General features: G+C 44.9%; 1 protein-coding gene and 1 long non-coding RNA gene across 2 annotated transcripts; both read right to left on the bottom strand.

Moving 5' to 3' along the window:
• Positions 1-4,454: 4,454 nt before the first annotated feature.
• Positions 4,455-10,158, bottom strand: LOC144138842 (uncharacterized). Its single transcript, XR_013315983.1, has 3 exons — positions 9,812-10,158; positions 7,268-7,352; positions 4,455-4,574 (listed from the first exon to the last, which is right to left on the bottom strand). It is a non-coding gene; the product is annotated as an uncharacterized LOC144138842 (long non-coding RNA).
• Positions 10,159-22,036: 11,878 nt separating this feature from the next.
• On the bottom strand, positions 22,037-27,399 carry LOC144138841 (uncharacterized). The gene is made up of 3 exons (XM_077671330.1): positions 27,266-27,399; positions 23,520-23,599; positions 22,037-22,637 (listed from the first exon to the last, which is right to left on the bottom strand). Exons 2-3 carry the CDS (start codon positions 23,590-23,592, stop codon positions 22,057-22,059), a joined length of 654 nt encoding a protein of 217 aa, XP_077527456.1. The 5' UTR covers positions 23,593-23,599; positions 27,266-27,399; the 3' UTR covers positions 22,037-22,056.
• Positions 27,400-27,918: the final 519 nt, after the last annotated feature.

The following is a 27,918-nucleotide window of genomic DNA, read 5'->3' as shown; positions in this document are numbered from 1 at the left end:
TGACACAAGCCGGATGTGGCAGCTTCCTGTTGCGGTGGTTCCATATCAGTTTGTTGGGAGAGAATCGACAATTCCGTCTTTTCACTGACCTTTATTCGTTTCCCACCGACAGAATGATAAAGCAAAGCCCTGAACGTGACTTGCAGCCACGTCGTATGTTTGACCACAAAATAATATGATGGCGCAGTTATTAGGCACCGACGCCAAGCGTGTCCCCGCCATGATAAGCAGCATGCGTGGAACTTATAAATGTATACCGGTTTCATGTTCGAAGCCGTTGTCGCTCCAAAAATTGATATTGTGCCGGGAAATTAGTAGACGACGGCTGAGGATTTTGCCTTCTATCGTCTCCGCTGTGCCTTGTTGAAACGTATGTCATGTTATTTTGAGCAGAGGCTCTCAAGAAAGGTGGATGACTAGCAAACAAAACTGCCGCAAACTGAAATTAAAAGTAGAGAAAGGCTACATACTTGCCTTTACAGCGGAACCACCTCTCCGAGAGAGGGAGCCGAACTATGCAGGCAAGCGCACACAAGGTAAACGAAGAGACGTTTATTTCTTAGATACCGAAGGGGTAGAAACTGTTAGTTCTTTTAGCTTGATCAACTGATTCGGCAATATTTTAAATATTGTCTCTGTCAATTTATTAGGTGCGGAGTACCTTAGGACCGCACAGTATCCGTCCGCACCCGTGCGCATAAAATTTACAATCGCAAAAAATCACACCGGGAGGATTCGAGCTTGTTTCTGATATACAAGACAGACTTAGGGCCGTATTCTGAGTCCTTACTCCACTCTAGCTTTTAGCAGAGGAAGTCCTTTAAATCGATTTCCCCATGCATAAGCATTGCGGAATCCTCCCCTCAGCCAAGTGGAGGGAGCAAATGGAGTGGAGGAGAGACTCAGTATACGGACTCAGTCGTTTCACCCGTGGGGCTACGACCATGAGTTAGTATTTGAGAGTCAAACGGCTTACTCCTCCGCTTGTAACGGTGCGGAGTACCTTAGGACCTCCGAATGTTCGTCCGTGTCCATCCGTGCGCACACCACCATCAAGCGAAAATCAAGCGAAATTTGATTTGAGCCGTGAGTTGCACTTTTATTTAGGGAATAATCAGGGTGCAATTCACGGCTCACAGCCAATGACGGTCGGGGAGCGAATCGGCTGTCACTGGGGGCGCTACTTGGATGTCATTTCGAGTCCCCGTGCTCCGCACTTTCGCCATCATTCACGGAGTGCAGATGCTGCCATTTTTTGTTCACGCAGCCACTCATAAAATACCAAAAAACAAGGGCATTCTTTCTTTACGCTTAAGTGAAACGAAAACCAACATGCACCTGGCAAATTTGCATGCACTTCATTAACCACCAAGCTATTAGAATGTTTCCCCCAACTTGTTTTAAACAAGGCGCGCAGCCACTTCAGTTATTGCTGTACCGGTAAACTGAAAGCTTTTCTTCGAGGCATGATTTTTTTTGGCAGTACAAAATCTTTCTAGAACGTTCCTAAACTAAACTAGCCCAATGACAAAATACAGCTTTCTTACTCCATTCCGAACGCGATCAAGGTTACGTTAACACATCAAGGCTAGAAATCTTACAAACTCTTGAATTTTGTTTTGCTATGACCTAATGCTCCTGCACATACGGCTGAGCTATGAGGCAGACCATAGCAGAGGAACTCAGAATAATTTATTAATTCAGATTACCTAGTAATCTCCAACATGCGCCCGAAGCTCGATACAGACGCGTTTTCATTTTCCGCCTCCATCGTAACAACGGCGGCCGAAGCAAGCTTCGTACGTGTGTATTTCACCATAACAGAACTTTACAATTTCGCTGAACACAACACCCCCAGCAACTGAAAGGCGAGGAATACTAAAAACAAAGTTATTACTGTATGCACTACCTGTCCGCATTCGAGTGCTACTATGAAAGAAAACTAGAGGCCCCAGTACTGTCGTAGAGCAATGTATCTGGGTGATGACTTGTGGTGGGCGGCTGCCATTTAAAAAAAAAGAACATCCATGGTGCCATCACATAACCCGCCAAGAAAGTGGCTAGTTCACTCCCACAACTTCTCTCATTTTTGCGTACCATCTATCTTGGTTGGTAATTGTTTTTGATGGGATCAATGCAGCCTTTTCAACAAACCAATGCCTGTATTTTACCTTCTTGACCCTTTAGAAGGGTGCATTGCAAAAAAAGTCGTGTGTTTAGACTTTAGGCTTGGCGGGTACCCTATACAAACTATTTATTTTGAACCAAGGGGCAGTTCGTAGGCCACTACTCTGCTGAAACTTCATAAGACTTGTTCAGTTTCTTCATATCCAAAGCATAAACAAAACCGTTTTACCCATTTAAGCTTTAGGTTGGTTCGTTCGCTTCCACAAAATAAATACAAAAAATTCTTCTAATGCGAGGCGTCCGGCACGACCTTTGTGCAGCGGCTCTAGCAAAAAATATACCCAGCGCACATAAGCCTGCGCCTCGTGAGGAGCTCCCGGTGTCGTCCAGGCTTCCGCGTTGGCTTGTACGTACCACGTTAGGAGCTCCTGCCTTCGTGCGCGGCTATGGGTCCTCGGGTGTGTGCGGGAGCCACGGGTGAGCCACGCCGAAGACGGCGTCGAAGAAGAATCTCTCAAGAAATCCCTCCACAATGCACACGTGGAAACGGCCGCCGGACCAGTTGAAGAAGTAGAGGTCTATAAAGGCGATAACGCGCCACAAGAGGATTCGTCCTACGCGTATGTGCCGTCGTACGACGACTGCTAAACGGAGGACGACGATGGTTACTGAATAAAGCACTGTACATACTTCAATGCTCCAAAACAGCTGTGGACTGGTGAAGAACCCGTGGCTTCTTCTCTCCTAGGATGCAGTGCCAGTTCGGGGAGTACCCAAGGTCTACCTTCTAGTCGACGTAGCACTAGTGCAAGATGCGCTAATTTTTTGCAGAGAGCAACACATTGTTATATTTCTGGCTGACGCTGCAGTGCTGCTTTGACACGCACTGCCATCTCACATGGGTGAACGTGAAGTTCTTCGATGCGGCCTCGGAATGCCCAGTCCTCCGCGACTGCGTCCTTATCATAGGTCTCCACTCACTGTTCAGGCCAGCAGTCGATGTTGTTCAATGTGCGGAACGCCCTCGGCCGGCGTGGAGGCATTTAGTGACCACCCTTGACGAACCTTATTCAGACTGGGAGCTTCGGAACGCATGTGCCCGGGGCTCGCGATACCTCTCGGCATTGAAGGTAAAGCCGCAGAGGAGGTGGGACTAAATTTGAGGGCTGGAACCCGGAAGCACTGGAGGCAGAATCTGCCCATTAACGACTGTCATCCATAACCTACTGCCCAAGCCATCTGCTCCGACTCCATTCCTCTAAAGCTGTACACAAAAGGCACAGCCCCCATTTGACACACGTTCTAGCATAATCAGCGTTAAATCTCCGCGGCTTTGCTAGTATTAAAACTTCACTGGTTTACACTTCCTGGGAAAACATGCTGACTCTTGCCTCCCAAAATGTCCGAACGCGTGTATTTTTTTGAAAAAAGAGAAAGTCGCTACCTCATGCCCGCTCTGTAGGTTTCCTAATTATCATTTTGTTTTCTTTGTGTAAGTCTGAAACTATAACCCTGCTTTAGTATGGCTTTGTTTAAAAAAAAACACTTCGAAAAGTGAGATTGTGCCCAGAGAAGTGTCGAACTCTCTCAAAACTGATACCTCCAAGCATCCCGCACCAGGGAATTGAGAAACTTAAAAATTATTCCAACCGCAGTCCCGATGCCCTGTCCCGCTCCCTCGAAAACCAAATCCAGTTCATTTGTGGACACAAGGAGATTCGGTCACATAAACTGCAGCCCGGAATCTGTTCTAGAACTCTCGACCTACAGCTGTACCGTGAAGTGCGAATATCCGGCGACAAGCGTAATTGTGCCCTCCTGGCCAGAACAGCTGTTCCACAGCACCCTTATGAAAATTTCTATGTCCAGTCAAAAGACAGTCTGCGTCCCGAAGGAAACAGACTGCGTGCGTCCTGTGTGTTTCCTCTGTGTTGGAATTTCGCCACCGACTTTCTGCGTACTCCAAGTGTCCCGTGTGTTTCCGTCCTCCATGCGTCCAGTCTATCTCCCAAAGGCAACACAGACACCATACGGCCTTTGTGTGTCCCCTATATGTCTTGAAGGCAACAGACCGCATTCGTCCCTTGTGTGTCCCCTGTATTGAAATTTCGCCACCGACTTTCTGCGTCCTCCAAGAATCCTTTATGTTTCCGTCCTCTACGTATCCCACAAGCTTCCACCTTTTGAGTGCCCTTTGCATGCTGTCAAATAACAGTGCCCCACAGCCAGCTGCATGTAGAAAATGTCAGCCAGCTCCACAGTCACTGTTTCATGCTGCAGCTGTTTCTGTAAGAGCAAGCTGACGAAAATCACATGAATCACACGACTCTTGCAAACCTGACTATTTTATTCAGGTTGGATCCATACGTGCTGCTGCCGCCTGCCACACCAGGTGTCGCCTCATCTTTACCCCTCACAGGACGGGATAGCCACTGCCACGCTTGAACCTGAAATGACAAACGCATTGATCGCATATGAAGGGGTTTAAACAAACACGTCTCAAAAATTTGCTGGTTATGCTTATAAATATAAAGGAGTGTTCCCATACAAAACTGAACCAAGTATCCTGAAAGAGAAGGTATAACTTCTAGGTTGCAAAATTAGCCACAAAATTTAGACCACATAAATTAACTAATGAGCTTACGAACATCAAATATGACATACTGTTACATAGGCAACACAACCCAGAACTAAGTACTGTTTAGATTCATGGCCTCCTCATGACGGGCATTTATACAGCCTCGCAAGAACATTTGAGATGAGATTATTGCAGCAGCACTGTGGGAACAAAGCAATATGGGGGGGGGGGAGGGGCAACATAAAATTGCATGAACATGCTAAGACAGGCATTGATCAGTCATCATCATGAGTAGTTGCTTGTGTCTACGCGTTCTTTGGAACCTATAAAGCCAGCAGTTTTATTGTGCATTTCGTTTACGAGACAGCACTTGCATTGTCTAGTTTGTTTGTCTGTGCTTGCTTACAAAAAGCAAAATGTACATCACCATGAACTGACCAACCTCTAGGTTGGCTCCTCACTTTTTATATTTCCTTGTGTCGATGGGTAGCAGACACGGGAACAGAAATAAAAAACAACCCTAGAAAAACGTGGTGGATAGCACACTTGCACCCATCATTGCACGCGTGCCACGTGGTCACTCATCCCAACAGATGTACAGTGCACGGAGTGACCCCCAAGCAGCGAAAGCTGGGCGTGGTCGCTCTGTACTTTGTGAAAATACAAGCTACTAGAAAGATTTGACAGATAGCACAAACAGTGCAGGTGCGCCAACTTTGCACCATGGCACGAATTTTTCAACGTACAACAGAAAACGCACCGGTATGTCAGTGACACCGTGGAGGAGAAATTCGAAGACAAACCAGGACATCAGTGACAGTGAAAGGGTTAAAGCGGTCGAATACAGCAAATTTAATTTCAGGGTTTATGCTTACCAGCAATGAGGAAAGCTACCGCAGTAACTTGAGCTGACTACTCTGTAACGTGCACTCAAATGCTAAAAACACACAAGCATTTTTGCATATGTTTGCACACAGAGCATTCATACTGTTCGGAAATAATGCAGGTTTTTCCTACTATAAACATCATAATATTGCCCCCAACCACGCCATTTGATTTGTTTACAAAATATTTTGTTACAAGCACCTGGCCACACCCTGCAATCTTATCCTTTTTTAAGGGAACCGTCTTTTTCCCCTTTTTCCTTTGTATGCTGCACCAGCAGTCCTGTTTGATATGGAAAGGCTGTTGCTTTGCGATCCCTATCCTTGATTGATTGTAGGTTTTAACGCGCCGACGCAACGCAGGCGATGAGGCGCGCCGTAGTGGAGGGCTCCGGATTAATTTTGACCACCTGGGGATCTTTAACGTGCGCCGAAATCTCGTACACACGGGCGTTTTTGCTTTTCGCCTCCATCAGAAAAGCGGCCGCCGCGGCCGGGAATCGAACCCGCGACCTCGTGCTCAGCAGCGCGATCCCTATCCTAGCTTTTCCTGTTTTTTATTGAAAATGTTCTCGATCTAAATGAATGAGTGCAAAAGAAACCCTGCAGCATTCAATTCGCCAACACTCATCCATGCACGTCCCTTTGCTGACTCCTTCGAGGTTTGTGTTTTTTTATGTTTACTGCGGAGCACAAGTTTGCTCCGATAATCTATATTTTTACAAAAACCCTGCATTATCCGTGGCTACATAACAATATTCCAAACAAAGTCTGATACACAAACCAGAACCCCCCACAGCTCTTTCTTCAATTGCTGAGTACCCTTATACAATTGATTGATTGTAGGGTTTAACGCGCCGACGCAACGCAGGCGATGAGGTGCGCCGTAGTGGAGGGCTCCGGATTAATTTTGACCACCTGGGGATCTTTATCGTGCGCCGAAATATCGTATACACAGGCGTTTTTGCTTTTCGCCTCCATCAGAAAAGCAGCCGCCGCGGCCGGGAATCGAACCCGCGACCTCGTGCTCAGCAGCGCAACACCTTAGCCACTGAGCCACCGCGGCGGGTACCCTTCTACAATTAGGACCATCATTATATTTGCTAGAGTAAATAGCTGTTCGGGGGGGGGGGGGGGGGGGGGGCTACGATGGCCAGTGAGACTCATTACACTACATGAAACACAGTGGCAAAAAGGCACGCAATACACCCTTTTCACTGCTAGGCACATGTTGCATCTAGGGCATTGAAGTGAATTCACCTAAATTCTATTTCTGGGTGCATGGAATTGTTTCACTCATGTAATGTAATCCATAATGACTTTTGAGTAGAAGTCTAAAGATCTAGTTCATCTGTAACAGGCGGTAAAAGAAAAATCCCCACACACTGTCTGTGGGCACCACGCAACTACCAGTGAACAAGGGTGACAAAGTCGTAATTAATTAATTCATGGAGCAAGGACGCAGCCCTGATGTGACAAAAAAAAATAAGAAAGGTACCAGGAAGTTTCTCACCCTCATCGGTTCCTTATTTTTTGCCCCATCTCTGCAATGTTCTTATGTCTTAATATCACTAAGGTACCACAAGAATGCCACAATGGTTTTCTATGTTTTCATGTTCTCTCAGCCTTCAAAATCGAGATTTTCATGCATTTCACAGCCGTAATGAACTCCACTTACAGGTCGTGCAGGATAGATAGAAACAGGAGGCAGCCAATTCTTCTGGTAGCTCACAACGTACATCCTCCATGTCAAACACCTGGCCCTGTAAAAAATGGAAGTTCAAGTAGTAAACAAGCCGTAAATATGCGGTATAATGCCGTGAAATACTCGCTCTGACAGGACATGACAGAATTTGTTTTTTGTAGGTGCAAAAAAGGCACCTTCAGTTCTTTCAAGCTAAAAAATAAGTACAGTGCTCACTGATTGAAACGCAACACTGCGAGTGCGTGGCTGCCAATACATGCAGCGCCGTCCATGGACGCCGCTGTCGCTGACAGCGCACCGCTGTCGCTGACAGCGCACCGCTGTCGCTGCGGGGAACCACTGCCCCGCTTATTGCCAACCGGAAGCAGCAAGCTTATGGTCAAAACACTCTCATCCTCGTGGTATACCACAATGCAACACCTAGCTTCCACGGGCGGCGCTGCATGTAGCGCAGGCCACGCGCTTGCAGTGTCGCGTTTCAATCCGTGAGCACTGTACATACATGACAATCCTTACAAGGCTTTCAGCCATACTTTAAAGGAACAGAAGCATCCTTACACTGAATTAATGTTAAACTAAGCCTATTAAATATCCCTAGGTGGTAGAAATCTGTGGCCCCAGATTCCACTGTGCAAGCATATTCTCTGGTCCAGAGGGTGCGAAACGTGGTTACGGCTTTTAAAGGAGCCATGAAGAGAAAACACAAGTTTGGTTCATTCAAAGGATTCCGTTGCTAGAATCACGCTGACACCATTTTTAACATAAACTCCACTCAAATAAGCTACAAATTAGGAACAAAGGAAATGGCCATGCGACCCACTAGCTCATTTCCCGCAACAGAACCTACGTCATACCAGCCAGCTCTGCAGTTAGCGGAGGGCGGCAACAGCAAACGCGAATTAGGCAGAGGCTATAAGCTTGCCGAACGAACCATTTGCACTTAAATTTAGGGCACATTCTTTTTACAGTAGTAAGAATGGTGGGACCAACAGTAAAGGTTAGGAAAGCACACGTAAGCATAGAAGTACCGATGCGTACTGCTGTTGGTACTGCGCGCACTATGCTTGGTTTAGCTGCACAGGACTGCGGGGCTTTGGGGTTGTCTCGGACAATAATGGCCGGTTGACACAAGCAACGGTGTCTTACGTGACCATATTTGTGGAGCGAGCACTATGTTTCACGAAACGATTATTTTCTCGCTGAACAAAAATAAGCCACGTTTAAATACGGTAAAAACAAAACAAAAGCAGAAAGCGGCTTGCCACGGTATGGTGGCACCATCTAGGTTAACTAACGGTAAAGAAGGTTTCCCGATCGGCTGCAGAGCGGTCGGTTCCTGTGATGTCATTGCAGACCCTGAAAATGCACGATTTAGCGTGAAAACCAAAATTTTAGCTTAAATTAATGAATTTCTCAGTGAATAAAGCATCGTTTGCATTTGGACAAGTGCTGGGGGCACCATACCACACGAAATCTTTCGAATAACACAAACTTGTATTTTGTCTTCATGGCGCCATTAAAATTCTCTCTGAGGCACATGGTGAACGTCTCAGCGTGCCAATACCTCCAAGGGGTAGGCAAGTTGAAATGCTGACGAAACGAAAAAACAGGATGGTGAAGGAGCACGGTGGCAAGCCCACGCCCTGTTGAATCTTTTTCGCACCGTGATTGTATCCCCATCACATGCATATTTGTAAGAATCAACATGTTTAACCCATGCTCAACATGTTACGGTCAACACAATTTATGCAAGCCAGCTACAAATAATGTCACACCACACAAGAATTTCTGTCTGATCATGACGATGCTGGATGAGCTTAGGAAGGTGGAAAAATTTCTTGCATTAAAACAGTGAAAGCTGCCCTGTGACTGCACCAGCAATGCAGGCTGGAACAGCATGTTTTCAAGCTGCGACGTCTAAACAATTATCTGGTCAAATGTTCACTGCCTAAAGACCTTGTGCATGTGGTACTACTTATAAAGTTGCTAGCAATGCTTAAATGTTGAAAATTCAACGTATATGCAACTCTTACGTATTATAACTACAAATGTAACGCAGCCTCCTTGCATTTCTTTACCCGTAAACGAAAACTACCCGTTAGAACAATACTAAGCTGCCTACGTCCTGTAAAAAAATATACTGTGGGTCAACTGCCTCCTAAAAAAAAAAAAAAAATCGGTGAGTGGGCGTTTTGTTTTACAACCATTAACGCAGTTTTATTTATTTTTTCATGCAACAAGCTTTAGCGTCGAATCCACCCAAGCCAAGCGGCGGCCGCTGGGCCGTCAGCATAATGTTTTCGTTGCCGGCAATGGCAAGGGGGTCGATCACTCACACAGCATACTGGCCGCCGCTCCTGGAAGCTCATTATGACCGCGCCGACGCAGCCGGTAATTTACAATAAAAGAAGCGCGGCGAGCCGAACACCAAGGAATATACTCAACACGTTTAACAAAACAGCACTGCGGCAACGCGTAATAAAATTTTAACATGCACCACGATAAACAATCACTTACGGCAGAACACGCAGCATTTTTCACACGTCGCGTCGACAGACTGGAACTTGCAGTAGAGACTCTTGATTCACGTAGGCACGCACAACTTGTCAGGTATTTTGTCAAATGGCGACCTCGATGTGCGTTTGCTACAGCAGCGCAGTACGGCGACGACACAGACGCTTTGCCAGCACTCACGATGTTTCAGGTGGCACAAGAGCACTAACACGTAATATTACGGCAGGAGGAGCACGTAGTAATTCACGTAACACCAGCAAATCGAAAACAAACCACCAAAACCACGCACAACGAACAAACCACGTCTTTTCTTGCGCACCGATAACAATGACTGCATATATGCTAGCCTAGACTAGACTTATTACTACAGTTGGCTATCTAGCAGTCATAGAGTTTTAGCAGTTACTTTCTTCCTTCATCATCACCCCTGAAGCAAACTAGGCAGACGCCATTATAGTATTTTGTTAAAGTTGATAATAGCAAACATATATATAATGGCAGTATATTTTCTTGATGCGAGCAACGTCTTTTGTTGTCGTAAGTTGTTGCTACTCAAAAGCGAATAAAAATGGATTAACAAACGAAGTTATTATCATCGTCATCTACATCTAGATTGACTGTTTTGTGTTTTGTTCAGCGTCCAAGCATTCACCAGTCACTGTTTGTGGGCTTTTCACAAACAGAACGGCCGGATAAAAAAAATTATTCCCCGCAGACATACGCAAACACACGCGCACACGCATACACACACACACACACACACACGCGCGCGAGCGCGCGCGCACACACACACACACACGCGCGCGAGCGCGCACACACACACACACACACACACACACACACACACACACACACACACACACACACACACACACACACACACACACACACACACGCGCGCACGCACACAAAAGCACCGTGCGTCAAATCCACGCAGGCAAACAATTCACTCAAATGGAGGCTTAGCAAGACTATGTGGGCTCAAGTATTTATACCTAGGTTTACAACCTAATCGTGTAGTGTTTTGGTGGCTTAGAGGTTAAGTACTCGCCTACTGATACAAAGGGCGGATGTTCGAAACCCGCTCAGTGACCCTTTTTTTTTTTTTTTAAACCGTGCCTTAATTAAAGTTTTTCTGCCTTAGGTTATATTTTGACATTGTTGTTGCTCTTGTTGCTCTCGTCTGGCTGTGTCCCTTTTTTTTCTGTCGCAATATATTTCTACCGCAAGCTCTGCTCCAAAAAACAGTACACCGCTCAGCGTTTAGTTGCAAGGATAAGCCATTTTACAACGACCCTGAAGGAAAGCACAGACTAGGACAATCGGAAGCCACTTTTAGGTTGTTTTTGTTTTCATTGCTTCGTTTTCTATTCGGCTTTTTGTGTTCTTTTTACTTTTTCTGGTCTGTATATTCTTCTCCCTCCCACTTTTTTTTCGTAATGGGAGGGACGAGGCACTTCGATCAGCCTCGTTCAATATGTATCCTTCTTACGCCACTGTTTCATACAAACGTACCAGTTGGTAATATTAATTCTGCGAATTTATCAGACCTCACTAGCACGAAATAACGTATACAGTGCTGCAGAATTTCCACAAACCATCGGCATTGTTTCTTACCATCTCTAGCCAAGCCAAAAAACTTAACCTTTCGAGTATAATTAAGGCTTACATGCTCGACTTTATGTTTACTAGAGGAAGCACAATCTTCAGAAAAAGAATGTAAGGCAACAAATAGTTATCCTTCCTCCCAGTGTCCTAGAGGCAACACAAAAGACATAAGTCAGTCTTTTGACTTCATTTTGCCTTCAGTACATACATAAGCAACAGCATTACGGCAAAGAAGAATTAAGACAGCAAATTCAAGTTCTATCTTACAGCCTTTGTCCTAGAGGCAACACAGGGGAAACAGGCCAAAGTCTTTTGACTTCATTTAGCCTTGAGTACACACATGGGCAATAGCATTGCGGAACTCAGAAAGAGAAGAAAGCAAGTCATTTTTAAAGTTTTATACCTCTCATCCGAAATAAAATCTTCGAATAGAAATTTAAACTTTGTCTTTACCATAGTACATATAAAGGTAAAACATCATGGCTGTTTATCCGGCAGTCTATAAAAAGTACACAGCCTGTTTATGTCCTAGAGGTAACACAAAGGAAAAGTCAAAAGAAAGGCCACACAGTCAACATGCAGGAGACACAAAGTAAACAGAAAGGAAAAGTTCATTTTCATAAGGGCACGAGACGAGCGCCACAGTAGTTCATGAGGTTAAGTTGGATAACTAGACCACTGTTCACGCTCCCCCCACGCAGCCGGCAGCACACGAAAGGGCCGACTTAGCCCCGCCGCTGCAACAAGCGCGGCGGCTCCGACATGCGTGACGGATGGGTTTCCCGCTTGACTATAAAAATCAAGATGGTGGATGTATGCACAACTCTTCGCCCTTCAGATAGCTAAATACAAGAACTCTAGAACCATCGAGTCGGCACCGTCAAGAGGCATCCTAATCTAGGAAAGATCTACTGCGGCCCTCTTCCCTTTACTTTCACTCTTATAAACAGTTACTAGTACTCAGAGTATTACTGCTAATATTTCAAATGGAATATATGATACCATGTTTTGAAAAAAAAAAAACGTGCAACCAAGTCCTATATGTTAGCATTCCTGTTCATCGCTCTCGTTTTGTGGTATGCGCTTTCCTTGAAAAGAACGCATGCAGCATCTGGAAAGGGCCCGGTAATGTTTCTCGTGAAAAAGGCATAACGTGAAGAAAGGTGTCTGATTATAATCTTCCAATATTGAGGCAATCAGTTGAAGCGTAGTCACACTTGTATGTAGTATGTTTTGTTTTCTTCACACTTTTATCCCAAGCACCCATCCCAGAGCAATAACAGATAGAAAGCTGTGGACACGCGAGGTCTGAAAACTGGAAGTGCAGATACACAGTACGCACATAATTGCGATGCCCACGCAATTGCGATAATTGCGAGGCCAAACAGGGCTAAGGGTTCTGAAGGTAGGGTCACCGTACTGGGGGGCCAGAAACTACCGGACCTCAAGAAAAAGCTCTTGGGCCTGGGCCCGAAGTTAGGCGTAGAACCAGCCTCTGATCCAGCTGAGGAGATAGCCTGTATTAGGCCTAATTCGCGGTGTGTTTCAGAAGAAGGCCGCCCACGATTCATCGCATAAGGGGTTGATGTAATCTCCAGGGCCGACGGTTTTCGGTGCAAGCACCAGTCGGTCCGCGAGTGTGCCCAGTTTGCTGTGAGTATCCAGTTGTATGTCATGATGTCGCCTAAAGAAGGTTGTTTTGTAATTGTTCCCGACGTAATGTTTTCCGGGAAAGCTTTTGAGGTCGTTCGTAGGAATTTTCGGCCTATAGGTGTACAAGCCTCATAAGTAAAAGAATAGGCCCTTTCCCTTCTAAATGCGCACAACCTGGAGTGTTTCGCAGGCAACGTAAAGCAGGAGAAAGGTCTTACACTGGATTTGTTGTTCTCTGCTAAAACGCGTAAGCCCGATGTGCCGTTTATCACTGTTGTTTCTGAGCGGGGTTCCTGGCAGAGGGTGGTGTCAGGGTATTTGCAAAAACACGTTGACTGCCTGCTAATTTATGATCAGATTTTGATCCCCAACTCGCACAGCCTTGTAGAAGTTTTGTCTACGAACAACCCCGGGATTTGCAAAAAAGTTCAGCATCGATATTAAGGATTTGTATTACTCTATTCCTCACGGCGAACTGATGAACAGTGTGAAGAGGTGCTTTACATAGGAAAAGTTTATTCACAGCCGCGGTGTTTCGATAAGATGGTTTCTCGAAATTCTGTCTTTTTACTTAGTGTACCTTTGTAGACTTGGATGGGGGCTTACATTTGCAGAAAACAGGGATATGCATTGGTTCCAGGGTGGCTAATGTGCTTAGAACTATTTTTGCCAATGGAATTGATAGACGTATACAGCGGAACCTGTGTGGACTAGCTATCAATATTTTGAGATACGTTGATGATTTTCTTGTCCTTGTAGAGAGCTGCAATGTATCACGGCGAGTGGTTGATGGGCTCATATTGTTCTGAGTACGGCCTTGGACTTCATTTCACGTGTGAGCTTCCGACAGACGGGCACCTACAATTCCTGGACGTCCGCTTGTTTTTGGAGCCAGGACATGTCTGCTAGGAATCTTGCCCTAAATCTGCGAAACCACTGCTAAATTTTAATCCAGGGTACTCTAAACTAGTAAAAAGGCAATCGTACTTTCTTTTTCAACGTGTGCTGTTTTTATGTCCTGTTTGCATAAAACTGGGAGCAGTTCCCAGACTCAGATAACCAGGCTTAACGCGGGTGCTTTTACGGAGCATGTAATGCGCAGGAGCGCCCAAACGCTAATAAAGGTGGTGGGTTTGACAGAGGAATTTTAAAAAGATGGTCTTGTGATGGAAAGAAGGAGCACCGGTGTGATCACGTACATGCACCCTTTATCGCATAGCTTGAAGAATGTTGCCGGACGCTACGGAGTTAGAGGGCTTTTTTATGCTCCGAATAAGCTTGGCAAGCTTTGTTAATTGGTAGAAAGGAAGTTGTCTGGACAGAAGTGTGGCAGTTGTCGTAATGTTAAGCGTGCTTCTCCATTTGTTCTGTGCAACACGGGAATTGTGTACTCATTGCCATTCTAATCTGATAACGTTCATATTGGCCAGTCAGGCAGGTGCATCAATGTTCGACTCATTGAACACCAGAGATCATTCCAGAATGCTCCTAATGCACAAATCCCTCGGCAAAACAACACAGTGCAAGGTTGTTCACTGTTTGTTCATACCAGCGTGTTGTGGCGGCGGCACAATCAGGAATTGACACGACGCATAATGGAAGCATTTTATATAAGAAAGAACGATGAAAAGTGTGGCAGCCAGGCGTCGGTGGCATAGCATGAACGGGAATTCCTTTTCTTATCGAATGCATTAACTTAGGAGTTTTCGGGCTGTTTCTTGAATGAGAACATTGTAATCTTGTGTTTATCGAAACGCACTATTTAGGGGTTGACCTTGGCCCGTGTTTGTTCTCGGTGTATATTTTTGTTTATGCGGAGAAAAACAGTTGCGAGTTTTTTTAACGTTTATTGAAATGTAGAAAAGAACACCCGGGGGTCTTATGCTAGTGCGTCAGACCTCCTTAGGGGTAGCGATAAGTTAAGGTTCACGACGGGTATGGTAGCCGAATTGGTAAGACATTCGAGTTGCGACTTAGCGCCGTCGTGTGTGTCGCCTCTGCTTTCGTCCTGTCTCAAGCCCTACTTTAAGATGTATGAACACCAACCAGCGCAACTGTCGACGTTACTGAACAGGCTCTTGTCTGAACAGTTGTATTTGGCCTCCCGCAGGCGATTTTACTAAAGCCTTCACTCTCTCTCTGGCAACATCCAAGTAATGTTGTATTTTTTAGTGTTCAGCTCCGTCAGCCACTTTCAATAGCATTTAAAGTTGGCGTCAATGTTTCGCTGTAGAGCGGCTGTGTCATTGTTTATTTTTAAATATACCACGAAAAGTAAGACAGCGATGCGCAAACAATTGACTATTTGAGTTTATAGGAGATCTTGGTCCAGTCATCTAAATGACGGACACAGGAGGCATGAAGACAGGTTTTTTGGGTACCCCGGTCTGTTCTTCGCTGAAAGAGAGTAGTTACAGCCGTCAGGATGATTATCGTTAGTGCGGCGAAGTCATGACACGTTGAATTAATGCACGTTATGAGTGCACGGACTATTTTTCATGTTGTGTTTATTGCGAAAGAATCAATGGGCCACTGCCGAACGTGGGTTCTAACTACTGTCATTACCACTTTCCTTTTAAGTATTTTTCCCCAGGTATTGCGATTGCGGCACATACAAGGCTTCGCAGTTCCACAGCTGCTTGTGGCAATGCATCATACTTAGTATAGATCATGAACTGAGCACACGCTAGCCAAGCTCAGTTCCAAACAGTTTTTCTGGGGGGAATGCTTAGGCCTAATATCCGGTTTGGGGGGAGGTAAAAATCTCAAATTAATAACCGTCATCGTATTTTTCAGGTAGTCACTTACATTTACTTAATTCCCTTATGAGATTTTTAAGATATGGCCCTAAAATATATTCGCAAGTCAAGATAAAGAAGAAAATTATTGGTATTTAACTAATAGAATTTCTTGGTATTTAACATACTTTAGAATTTCTGTACTAAGCACATAACTCAAACGCCCCTCACTTCTGAGTTAGATTTGTCCAACCATATCTGGTATAAGCAGACATACTGCCGAATGTACGGTAGCCAACTGGACGCTTCTCCAGTTAGCCTCCCTGCCTTACATGCACAATTTTTACAGTTGACCTCACTGAAAGCGGGGTCGTGACCAAGACGCACTGGAGGGAAGTCAGCTTTAAACAAAGAGACGGCACGTAATGATGATGACAATAATGATGAAGGAATTAAAAAGCGCTTTGCGTGGTCAGCGTCGAACCTAGTCACTCAGGCTATGAAGCCGACGTCTCACTGATTGCCCTGTTACGTGGTCAAAGCAGTTAGGATTTGCTCCAAGCTAATGGAACTTCAAAATAAATCAAATTCATAGAATTGAATCGGGAACACCCACTTAGCTAATGTCGCGCAGAGACAGCTTCCTGTTTCTACCATCTTACCGGTTTTATGAAAAGGGCTTCAAGTTTTCGTTGCGTGGCCCTCTCACTCCAACAAAAGGGTGCCGCGCTGCCTTTCAGTATTTAAATCATTTATTGAAGACCCTTCAGTTGCTGGCAAGCGCTGGCTCCAACCTGAGGGTCTGGTTAGGCTTTCTTATATCACTACGGGGAAGACGTAAATACTGGTCGCCCACAAACAGTAGTCTTGAAATTTGAGACTCCCTTATATACCTTTTCTACGCGTTTTGCTAATTTCGAACTATATATGAAGATGATTGTGCACACACAATCTACAGTCTACAAAACAAGTCTACAAAACAAAACAACAACAACTTACTGCAAAAACACCTCCTAGTGCAGGACAAGCTCGCTCGCTGTACTTGACGTCTCTTGCAAACAATACAGGGCAATTTAAAGGAACGCGGAAACTTTTTTCTGTATAACTGCTTGCTGTTCGGGGGATGTGATAATGTTTCTTGAGCGCTTCCTTGCGCAAGTCGTAAGTAGCTACAGAGGCGGAAAATTTTGACAATACAAAACACCAACTCGCAGTTATAATGGAAGAATATGGCGCAGGCCGGATACGGCGGCTTCCTATTATGGCGGCGGCGTATCCGTTTATTGCGAGAGAATGCATGACAAAAGTGGATGTTCAGTGACCTTCGCTCATTACGTACTGACACAATGATAAAAAAAGCCTGCGGATGAGGTGGTCTTGCAGCCAGTTCAAATATCTGTGCACGAAATACTAGAGTGGTTGCGTAATTACGCAGCAACGCCTGGTGTGTCTCCGCGGCGATAAAACGCCTCTGTTGAATCTAATTGGACATGCGGGTGGATTGGATGTTTCAAGCCGAGGCCGCTATAGAATGGATAGTGTCTATAAAAACTGGTGGTCGACGGATGAGGGTATCGCATACAATCGGTGCAGCTAAAGCCTGTTAGAAAAGTGTATCTCATTTTATTTTCATGAGACCCAGTTTATGAGGTGAGCTTTGAGTGGGTTTGGTATAGACCCTGGCGTGCACTTTGGCAATGTAGGAGGCGCGGAGACGAACATGCCGATTCTTTCGTCATTACCAACTACTGACAGTAATTGTATTCAGTCTAAAAGTGCGAATTATGATAACGCGGCTTCTATACCCGCTCTCTGGAGTACTATCGCCATTTTTAAATCATCCAGGAAAACAATCAACAAACCAATCTGATGATTTTCTAGAATACGCGCTGTAGGTCTGGAGAAAGTGAGAGAAAGAGAGAAACAAGAAATAAAACAGCACAACGAGATTAACACTACCTGTTTCGTTGCGTTATTTTGTACTAGTATGTTACAAAGAAATATTTCTTGCGCGCAAAGTAACTTCTTGTAAAACCTGAGTCAGATTAAACCTTGCGTTCGAGTTCAACTCTGCCTTATTGATCCATCAGACAACCGCAGCACATTCCTTCATAGAAGTAGCTGATCCACAAAACGCGAACTACTACATACCCGGAAAGTACGCCCGACTGGGATCGAAACTTCTCACCAGAAATGCTTGGTGAGAAGTAAAAAGAGATGCTTGGTGAGAAATAGAAATAAAAATACTTGGTGAGGAATAACAACTTGGGAACACGCTCCTTTATAAGCGGTATCTGTCAAAGGAGTGTGGTAATCTCTCTTGAGGGCTTTCGTGCGCCAACCGGAAGTAGCAACAACTGCTGTAAAATATTCGAAATACGAAGCGGCAACGCGCATTTATAATTGGAAGAACGTGGCCCAAGCCTAATATGGCGGCTTCCCGTGGAGGTGGTTGCATGTCTGTTTCTTTCTAGTAATTTGTAGGAGGAACGATATTGACTGACCTTTGTTCATTACGTACCGACGAAATGATAAAATCCTACTATGGGGTGTCACTGGCAGCCGCTTCGGTATCTGCACACAAAATACAAATCAGGGATTTTAAACTCTGTGACCACCACCGCAGCTGGGCGTCGTTCGAGGAGTGCAGGAAACAAAATACATTTGTAGAAATTTACCAAAAAGGGCCTTATTGTTGGAGGGGTGTATAAAGTGGTGCTGTAACCATACTAGCTACATTAATGCCATTGCTCAACTGCGGAACGGAAAATTTGGGAAGCTTACAATGACTCAGCTTACGATAAACCCCTGTAACACACCTTCACCTCCAGGAAAGTTTCGTTGCTTGGAAGACAATTTTCTAGGGGCAATTTACGCAACAATGTTAGAGTGGCTCCTCAGTCCAGGAGCCCATGTGCTGTCCAGGCTGCCGTAGCCCTGGTCACAAGCAGGAGCCGGTCCTCCGGTCGTCAGCTGGACAGCAGTATCTCCCACTGCTCAGGGGAAGGGGAAGGGTTCAGGTGCGGAAGGTCTGAGTTTTTTGTGCACTAGAAGAATATGTGTGTTAGGGTTCGTGGTTCCTGGCAGATTTGACCCTTATCAGAGTACTGTGTAGGAAAGAATAAATGCATACGAATCGAGTGGGGGAAAATGCGGCCTTGAATATGTCTGAGTCTGGTTTCTTGGCTTTTGTTCAAAGATGTGTGAGGACTGGGGAATGTCTGCCTCGTGATTCTGTAGTATTGGGTGATTTTTTGGTAGGTGAGGAGAGGGGCGGAAACAGCCCCGGTCTCAGCGGCTCGGCGAGTGAGGTCTAGAGCCTGTCGATGAGCAAAATTTGTTGCCCGTCAATGCAGAGTGGGCGGGAGTCCACACAATGTATGGGCAGGCGGATGTTCTTTCAGAAGTCGGCATGTGGCGGGTCAATATGTGGCGAGTCAATATTAGACATATCAAAATTTGGAGGCAGGAAGACTTCGTTTTTAGTGAGTTTCCTGCACACTGGCTGAAGTCCTCGAGTTTTCGTTCCACACGGGTGCGAGGACTGCGGGGATTAAGCGCATACATCTTCACAGTAATAAGATGGCAAACTAATGACGCGCCGACGACTGGCTTGTCCCAGCCATGAAAAACACCGTGTGCGGCATTTGCTTACATGCGTGGGTGGGTCTCGTGGTTCAAGCAAGGTTCTGTATAAAATTGTTGTAGTTCTGGCTTTTTCGAAAGGCATCTCAGCTCCTTTTTAGCAGAGGTGGTCTTATAGGCTACTCTCCTTTCGCAGGGGTTAGTCAGCGAAGCCTTATTCCGCATTATAAACGGCAACCTCATTACTGCGACGGAAGAGAAGTGAAATTCAAAATGGAGGAGGACAACTTGTCCTGACGTACGATGTCATCACAGTCCTGAGGACCTGGATCTAACCTAGTGAGGCAAACGCTTAGTATGCCGACAGAGAGAGGTTTATTTGTTACATGTGGAACCAGATGAAACCGTCAATTCTCTTATCTTATCTTCTCATTCTACAATTATCTGGCCGTTCAGCTTTTTTATCTCCACAGTTGTACCTAGAGGACTACAAAACACGGGCATTCATTGGATTGGTTTTTTTTATGCTGAAGTAAGCTAAAAAACAAAATTGGCCACGTGGCACGTCTGAAATGCTATAAATCCCGTACTGTACAGTTACTCACCCAGAAGACTCCGTCTGCGAACGGGTGAGTGTCACGCCAGTGAAATGTGGCTCCACTTATCTGACAACTCCAACCCTCTTGAATAATCTCAAGAAGATGAACAGACCTGTTCGAGGAAGAGAAGCAAAAAGTTGGGACCTCTCCGCGGTCTGAAAATCGGCGCTCCAGCTTTTTCCGCTTATTCAGAGCCAACACCCTTCTTTAAATAAACAACTCGTGGACGTAACAATATTTAAGCAGAGAATTCCATAGCACGCAATGTAATAATCGCAAAGGACGCAGAACGTTCATTCTATTGAACTTGTTTTACCAAGGTTGAGAAGGGCAGCTCGCAACCGGGGATGCAGCTGCTTACGGTTGACCAAGCCGCCACCGTCACCGCCAGCCGGCCACCACGCGTTCCTAGCCAACTTGTTTGGAAAATAAAATGATCTCTCTCTCTCTCTCTCTCTCTCTCTCTCTCTATCTCTCTCTCTCTCTCTCTCTCTCTCTCTCTCTCTCTCTCTCTCTTTCTCTCTCTCTCTCTCTCTCTCTCTCTCTCTCCGTACTTCTTGTTGCACAGCTTGAAACTGAAATCTTTTTCTTCGAGGCACGATTATTTTGGTAATTATGAATCTTGCTTGCTCTTTCCCGATTTAAACGAACCACAACGGCACAATGAAACTTCGTTTACTTTGCAAGAACTGGCCCTTCAGGATACATCTACTCTATTCTGGCCTCGCACGACGTTACTGTAACCCATTAAGCTAAAAAAAGATAATTGCTGCTTGTCCACGACATGGAGTTTTTCTGCCGTGGTAAAAAAATTGTTTTAGATGTCATTATTTTTCAACGCGTTTTTTGGTGTTACCTACCCAGAACTCTAGAAGTGCTAGCACTGTCAATGTTAATATTCAGAAACAAAAGTTGGTAGTAGGTTGCCTTTAGAAATAAAAAGTGCTTATAAATTGGTATTCACGAAAAAAATACTGCTTGGGTATTTTTTACAGTAAGAATACAACATCTTTTGACTGTTCTGAACAATATTAGCTGCAGTATTTTTTGTTTGTATTTGGCCTGAGCTAGGTTGTGATATCGGCCTGCTGCTCGTTTTATGTACTCCTCTGACGAGTTGATAATAAATAAAAACCTTTATATTCTGTTTTTCTCTCATTTAACCTACCGAAAGCACGCAGGAGCTGTGAGGCGGGCTGTAGTGCAAGATTCCAGGTTGATTTGGGCAACCCAGGAATCTCCAAAATGGCCTGCAGTTCGGCACACCGGCGTTTTTGTTTTTCACTTCAAGCATCAAAAATATTTCCTTGGCGTCAGCAAAATCTTTAACTTTTGCCTATACCTCGCCAGCGCTTCCAAGGCGGGAATCAAAAAAAAGGTATCAGTGTCTAACTGCCCGTAGTACTAAAGTGACATTACCAAAAAAATGAGGCGCGCCTAACGATGCCAGAGCACCGTTTATTGGCGGTGGCTTGAGTGGGCGCCCGCCCTTCTAAAAACCAGTCATTGTGCCTTCACAAAAATTTGGTAACGATATTACTGGGAACGTGCCCCGTTTCAGTAATTTCACATAATATCCAGCTCACTTGGTCAACTTTTTTAAAAGGGTGAACACGGCGTTTGAACAAACCGAAACTTGCATGTGATCCTTACGAAATTTTCGGGGGTTCATCATAAAAGCTTTTGTGCGAACAGTTGCGTGTCTGACAAAACCGTAGAATGGCTGTTTATTTTACCTCAAGGGGTAACATTTCAACGCGGCGACGTTTCATGAGGGACTATTTCGTAAGACATGGTAGGACACTTGTTCCCCTATATTCAAACCAGTATGACAACCTTCGCGGAAATAGGCCACTCCCGCATGCCCACTTTTTTATATAATATTTTTGATTATTTCCTTTTCCGGCACTTGAGAGTTAATACCCACTTTAGGTATTGTTTTGAGCGACAAAAGCACTTCAAGAGGTTGTCTCAACCTCCAACAAAGACTAGGAGCCAGGAAAGTCAAATCAACTGCACCCTCTTTTCCAATAAAGAAACACGACCACATGCTCGAACACTTTATTTAGCGACGGAAAACTGGATTGATTCCGACAGGAAAAATGTTCTGCAGAGAAGCATTGAACTCCCTAAAAAACTGAGACTTCCAGACCTCCCGCAAGACGGGATCGAGGAACTTGGCAATTATTCCAACCGCGGTCCTGACGCCCGGTCCGGCTCCTTCAAAAATGAGGTCAAGATCTTCCACGGCCACAATCAGGTTTGGCCCCATGAATTGCAAAATGTCATCAGTTCCGGCAGCGTCAATCTTCAGCTGAACTGTGAAGCGTGAATATCCGGCGACCAGGGTTATGGTGCCTTCCTTGCCGGAGCAGCTCTTCCATGGCACAACGAGACGAGCGCCACCGTCGCTGACGACGTCGAACTGGATGAGTCGAGTGCCGTTCACGCAGAATCTTTGCAACGGGCCGTAGCGTTTTAGTGTGTCAAGGCCAGTAGCTTGCATTCGACCGGTCTCGAAGAATCCGTTATCACCGGGGAACACAGTTCTGGTTATCTCCCGGTCTTTGGGTAGCCGTGGCAGCAGTTGGTTGACGGAAGCCTCCACGTTCAGGTTCGAGAAGTCGCAGGTGTTTTCTCCAAGCTCTGCAAATAAATTCATACTGTGTGGCACCCGAAAAACGTGCGAGCTTAAAAAGCTGCTTTGGGGGTGGTATAAAGCAGGTGTCTGTGAAAACCGCCGCTAATATTCGTAAACGGAGTGATGAAAATTCGCGTCGAAAACTTTTGCGCTCTCAAATACAACATCTAATATGGGAATCGACACGAGTGATATGTCGTGCTTTGGAAAACCGCTCAATAAAGTGCGCAATTTTGGCACTACAGCTTGGAATTCTTCGCAGTCATTTTGTGGCATGTTTTCATTAAATCTCAACTTCATCATCATCATCATCATTAAAAAAGATACACGCCATTAGGAAGGTATCCCACGCGAAGGTGCCAAAATATGCACAAAAGACACACCTTTATTTTTGTTTACGCTTTTAGCTCAAGCACTCCAGCCCGTTTCAGAGTAATAAGAAATGAAAACTGTGGACACGAGACACCTAAAAAAAAACTCGAAATGCAGATACCCTATATGCAGAAAATTGTGCTGCCGCTTATACCGTAAGTATTTTTGTTGCGTTTGTTTATACCTTTTTATACGAACAAAGGTGTCACAGTTGTTATGCCACAGATGGTTTTTTATTCTATTCTGTTAATACGTTGTTTAAACGTAGAAAATCGTAATGCCGAGATACCAATGGTTGGGTGTTGTCAGTGTTTTAGCTGAAATTTGTTCAAAACTACCATTTCCTTCACCGAGTCCCGCCCGAAACCAAGTTTATGCGATTACAAGAAGAAACTGAGATTATCTTCTGGAAAGAATGGGTGTTTTTGGTAGTTTAGAAAAAGTTCAGATACGCATTGATATGCATGTCTTTTCACGGACAGGTTTCTACAAATGCAGCTGTGTCTTTTGCTCACCAAAATCAAGAGGGTTGGCTGTGGCGCACAATGCCAAGCACGCAACAGCGATGAGGGCGGTAGTCACAGCCATCTTCTTCCTGGCACAAATAAATGAAAAAAAAAAAAAAAAAAACAGCAATTTGATGTTGCAAGAATGCAATGCGTGAACCGATAATTATAGCTGTTCATCACGCATCCCAGGGTGCAGTTCATTGCTGGGTATATTAAGTAAGTCTGGTCGATTTTAGAATTTAACACGCCGACACAACAAAGGCGATGAGGCGTGCGGTTACCTTTAGAAAATTAATCCGCGTGCTAAGGGTTGATTTTTACCAACTGGGGATCTTTAACGTGCGCCGAAGTCACGTACATATGGGCGTTTTTGCTTTTCACCTACATCATCTAGGGTGCAGTTATTAGTTCACACAAACTGAAAAAAAAACAATGAAATACAATTCGTACAATGATAACGAATGGAGCAGCTGGTAAAATTTAGGGTAGACAACAGGATATTTTTTGAAGAAACGCTTGTCCTTGTATTCTGTGTCCATGTGTTTTTTGTGCGCCTAAGATGAATATTAAGGATTGTTTCTCCGGTACTTATATTTTTACTTGTGACTCTAGTTGGACAGTACAATGAATTTTCACAGAGAGCGATTATTTCACTGGAAATTCGAACAATTACCTGCTTAGGCAAGGCAGGAATCACTGAGCGGAATATTTCGCGCAATGAAATCAGGGGAGAACATGTGATGCTTACCATTACAACGGGAAATACAATGATTCGGTAAGAGGGAGAGAGCAATCTCTCACATGATAAAGTGGTGGGATAATTTAAGAAGCAGGAGTAATCTAGAGAACTGTCCATGATGTCAAATAGCCCATTGCCAAAGGTTATCCTCCCCAACAGCTTATCACGTAGTACGGCAAACGTTCACAAGAGTACAGGGGATGGAGTTATATTAGGCAAGTTTGCGGAGTAATCCAGAGCTTCACACCTGTTCCGAATTGCAGTTTTTGACGTCGTATTCATTTACAAGATGACAATTTTAAAGAAGATGGGGTTCTCAAAACTTACCGCGTATGCACGCCAGCAAGTCGCTACAGTTGCTGATGGTATGGACAATAATGTTTTAAATTAACACGCCGGTTGCAATAATACTGCGAAGATATTAGTACGCGCGAACACTTACTAATCTCAGCACTTGGTTTTGGCAACACCAACGTAACTCTGTTTTTTAGTGTTCAATTCTATTAGGAACTTTGCGTTCCCGTTAAAAAGAGTGAGCATGTTTTAACGAAGGGTGGTAATGTGATAACTATAGATCACGAAAATAATGGACAGCGATCTGCAATCAAATGGACATTACAGCTGCTGTGAGCGGTTCGTCTAGTGATGAAAATAACGAACAATACAGGCAAAAAGACCGATGTACAGAATATCCCGATACGTCTTCTTCTGAAAGAGGATTTGCAGGCATCAGGATCAAGATATTTAGTGCGGCTAGTTATGAAACGTTATATGAATAAACATTACGGTAACAGCACAGTAATCGTTATTATATATTAATTGAGAAGCCATCAAATGGCAGCTGTCAAACGCGTGGTCTCATTACTTTCATTATTCTTTACCTTTTGTGTGTTTTAAATCAGTTATTATAAATAGGCTCCCACCCTGGCATTCAGTTCCAACCTCACTCCCAATTAGCTTTTATGATGGGAACATTCAATCCTATTATTATTTGGTTTAAGGCGCCGTAGAAAGTTTTGATAATATTACTTGCCATCGTATCCGTGAAATGGTCACTTCCACTGACGTAAATTCCTTTATGCCATTTTCATCACCTCGCCCTAGGATACGCTGCTGATTCCTTATATTCGCAAGTCAAGATAAATAAGAATATTCGCAAGTCAAGGCAAAAATAAAATAATTTTTTTTTAAATTTCATGCTACATGCGAGAATTAAAAGCAGCTACCTTCTGACTTTCATTTGTCCGTCCGATTATATTTGGTATAAGCAGACACGCCGCCGAATCTAGGGTAGGCAACCGGACGCTTCCTCGGTTAGCCTACCTGCCTTACATGCACTGTTTTTACATCGAAGCTTTCTTGGCATCTCTGAAGGTGGGTTAGTTCCAAAACACACTGCAGAAAATCCAACAAATCCAACTTTACGAAAAGGGAGAGCACATGCCGATGATCAGAATGGGGATGAAAGAAGGGAAAAGCCCTTCCCATCGTCGGAATCGAACCTTGGTTTTCACTGTGATAATGCCGACGCCTATCCTATTGAGCGAACCTTACACGCTGGAAGCAGTTTGGATTTTCTCCAATCTACTCGGACATCGAAACAAATCGAACTAAAACAAATTAGTCGCAATGCCCAGTTACTTAATGCAACGCCGCCTGTATAAACATTGCCTAACGCGTGAGCAAAAAATGGCCAAAGAGCCACTCTCCTGTTGCTCTCTCCTACCCTTCCCCGCTCCGTAGCCTTCCAGCGTGCTTTCGTGTCCGCCAGCCAGCGCCGCTTCTCGGAAATTATGCAAAATAGTGGAACGTTTGTCTAGCGTTCCCGAGGCGGCGCTCCTACGCCTTCTTGTTTTTCACCATGCCTGTCTGTCTTGGTCTGTCACTGATAAAACTGCCTTTGTCACGAAGCGCAATCCCTTGCGATGCCGCAGGCTCATGCCGGCTTTGCGCGCTTATCTACTCGGATCACAGTCCCTGAAATTTTCTGAGTGGGGCATCCCACCTCTATCCCCTCCGCATTTAGGTATTGTTTTGACCCCGCTGTTCGCACTCCGCATCGGTACGCACTTCTGAAATTGAGGACCGTACTGTAAAGCGCCCGGACAACGTGGCGGGATTCCAGCTGCTTATCCTTTTGTTTCCTATAATTTTCTGAAGTTTACAAGCACGTGATATTATTGGAAAGTAAGCGTAGAAGTGAGCGCCTCAACAAAAAACGTGCACGCAAGTTTTTCTTCTGCAAATACTCCAGAAAGAAAAATATCCGTAAAATAATGGCTGCCCCAGCAGAAAATATCGTTTTTCTGTTAGCTATACGTCTACCCGACAATCAGTATGTTCTTACACTATTTCAGTTCGCCTCCGTCTTTATCTTTGGAAAGATGCAGCAAGTATGAAGCGAGCGACACTTTGAACGAGATCCCCAGTGCGCCACAGAACTAGCGTCCCGTCGCGGCTAAGCTGTAAGCGAAACGGCCCTTGAAGCCCAACAGGCCAGCTGACAGACACACGTCGTAGACGTGGGTGCAGCGTTCGCGACTCGCGAGCAATGACGTAAGGCGAGATGTCCGCCGGCAAGCGCCACATAGCGGATCAGTGCCTGAACTAAGCGTCCCTACCCTTCCCATTGAAAAGCGCGCGACGCGTCAGGCAATGTTAATACAGGCGGCGTTGCTTAATGTCGCGCAGTTTCAACTATCTTTATCATATACGAAAGGGGCTGTGATTATTTATTTCGCTGGCCATGTCACTGCAACCTTTCAGTATTTAAACGATTTATTGAAGAACCTGCAATCGCTGGCAAGGCCTGGGTCCAACCTGAGTGTCTGGTTAGGCTTTCTGATACCACTACGGGAGGACGTAAATATTTGTCGTCTGCAAGCAGCTGTCTCTTAATTTGTGAGCTCCTATAAATACCTTTGCTACGCGTTTTACGCGCCCCTAACTATCCATAAAACTGGAACTGCATACACATCTAAACGGTCTGCATACCAGGACAAAAAACACTTACCGCACCAGAGCCTCCTAGTGCAAGTCAATCTTCGCCCCAGAAACGTCGATGCTTGGTTTACAAGCAGTTCAGGACAATGCAAAGAAACTCGCGAACTCGATGCTTTATAACTGCCTGCTGCCCGGGATGTGATGATGTTTTTCAAGCACTTTCTTGCACGAACCGGAAGTAGCTACGGTGGCGATAAAACGTTGGCCGTACAAAACAACCAATCGCAGACATATAATTGGAAGAAAAGGGCCATGGCAGGATGCCGCGGCTTCCTATTGTGGCAGCTGCATATCCGTTTGTTTCAAGTAAACCTCTTACAACATTGGATGTTCGCTGACCTCCGCTCATTACGTGCCGACAGAACGATAAACGAAAGCCTCCGGAAGGGGTGTGCTTGCAGCCAGTTCGCATATCTGTTTACGAAGTAGTACGGTGGCTGTGTAATTACAAACGACGCCTGGGGTGTCCACGCGACGATAAACCGCCTGTGTTGAATCTAACTAGACGCTGCGGTGGAATTGATGCTTTACGCAAACGCAGCTGTAGAATTTAAACTGTCCCGAGAAATTTTTAGACGATGGCTTAGGGTCTTTCGTTCCTTCGTTGCTCTTTCGGCTTGTTGGAAACGTATTTGAGCCTATTTTTAGCCGACACAATTTAGT

The sequence above is a fragment of the Haemaphysalis longicornis genome, unplaced genomic scaffold, assembly GCF_048455015.1.
Source record: "Haemaphysalis longicornis isolate Haplotype H1 unplaced genomic scaffold, Haemaphysalis longicornis Haplotype H1 scaffold_5, whole genome shotgun sequence".
Taxonomy (NCBI): domain Eukaryota; kingdom Metazoa; phylum Arthropoda; class Arachnida; order Ixodida; family Ixodidae; genus Haemaphysalis; species Haemaphysalis longicornis.
Note: the sequence above shows the minus strand (reverse complement) of the source record. Positions and strands in the feature narration are given on the sequence as shown.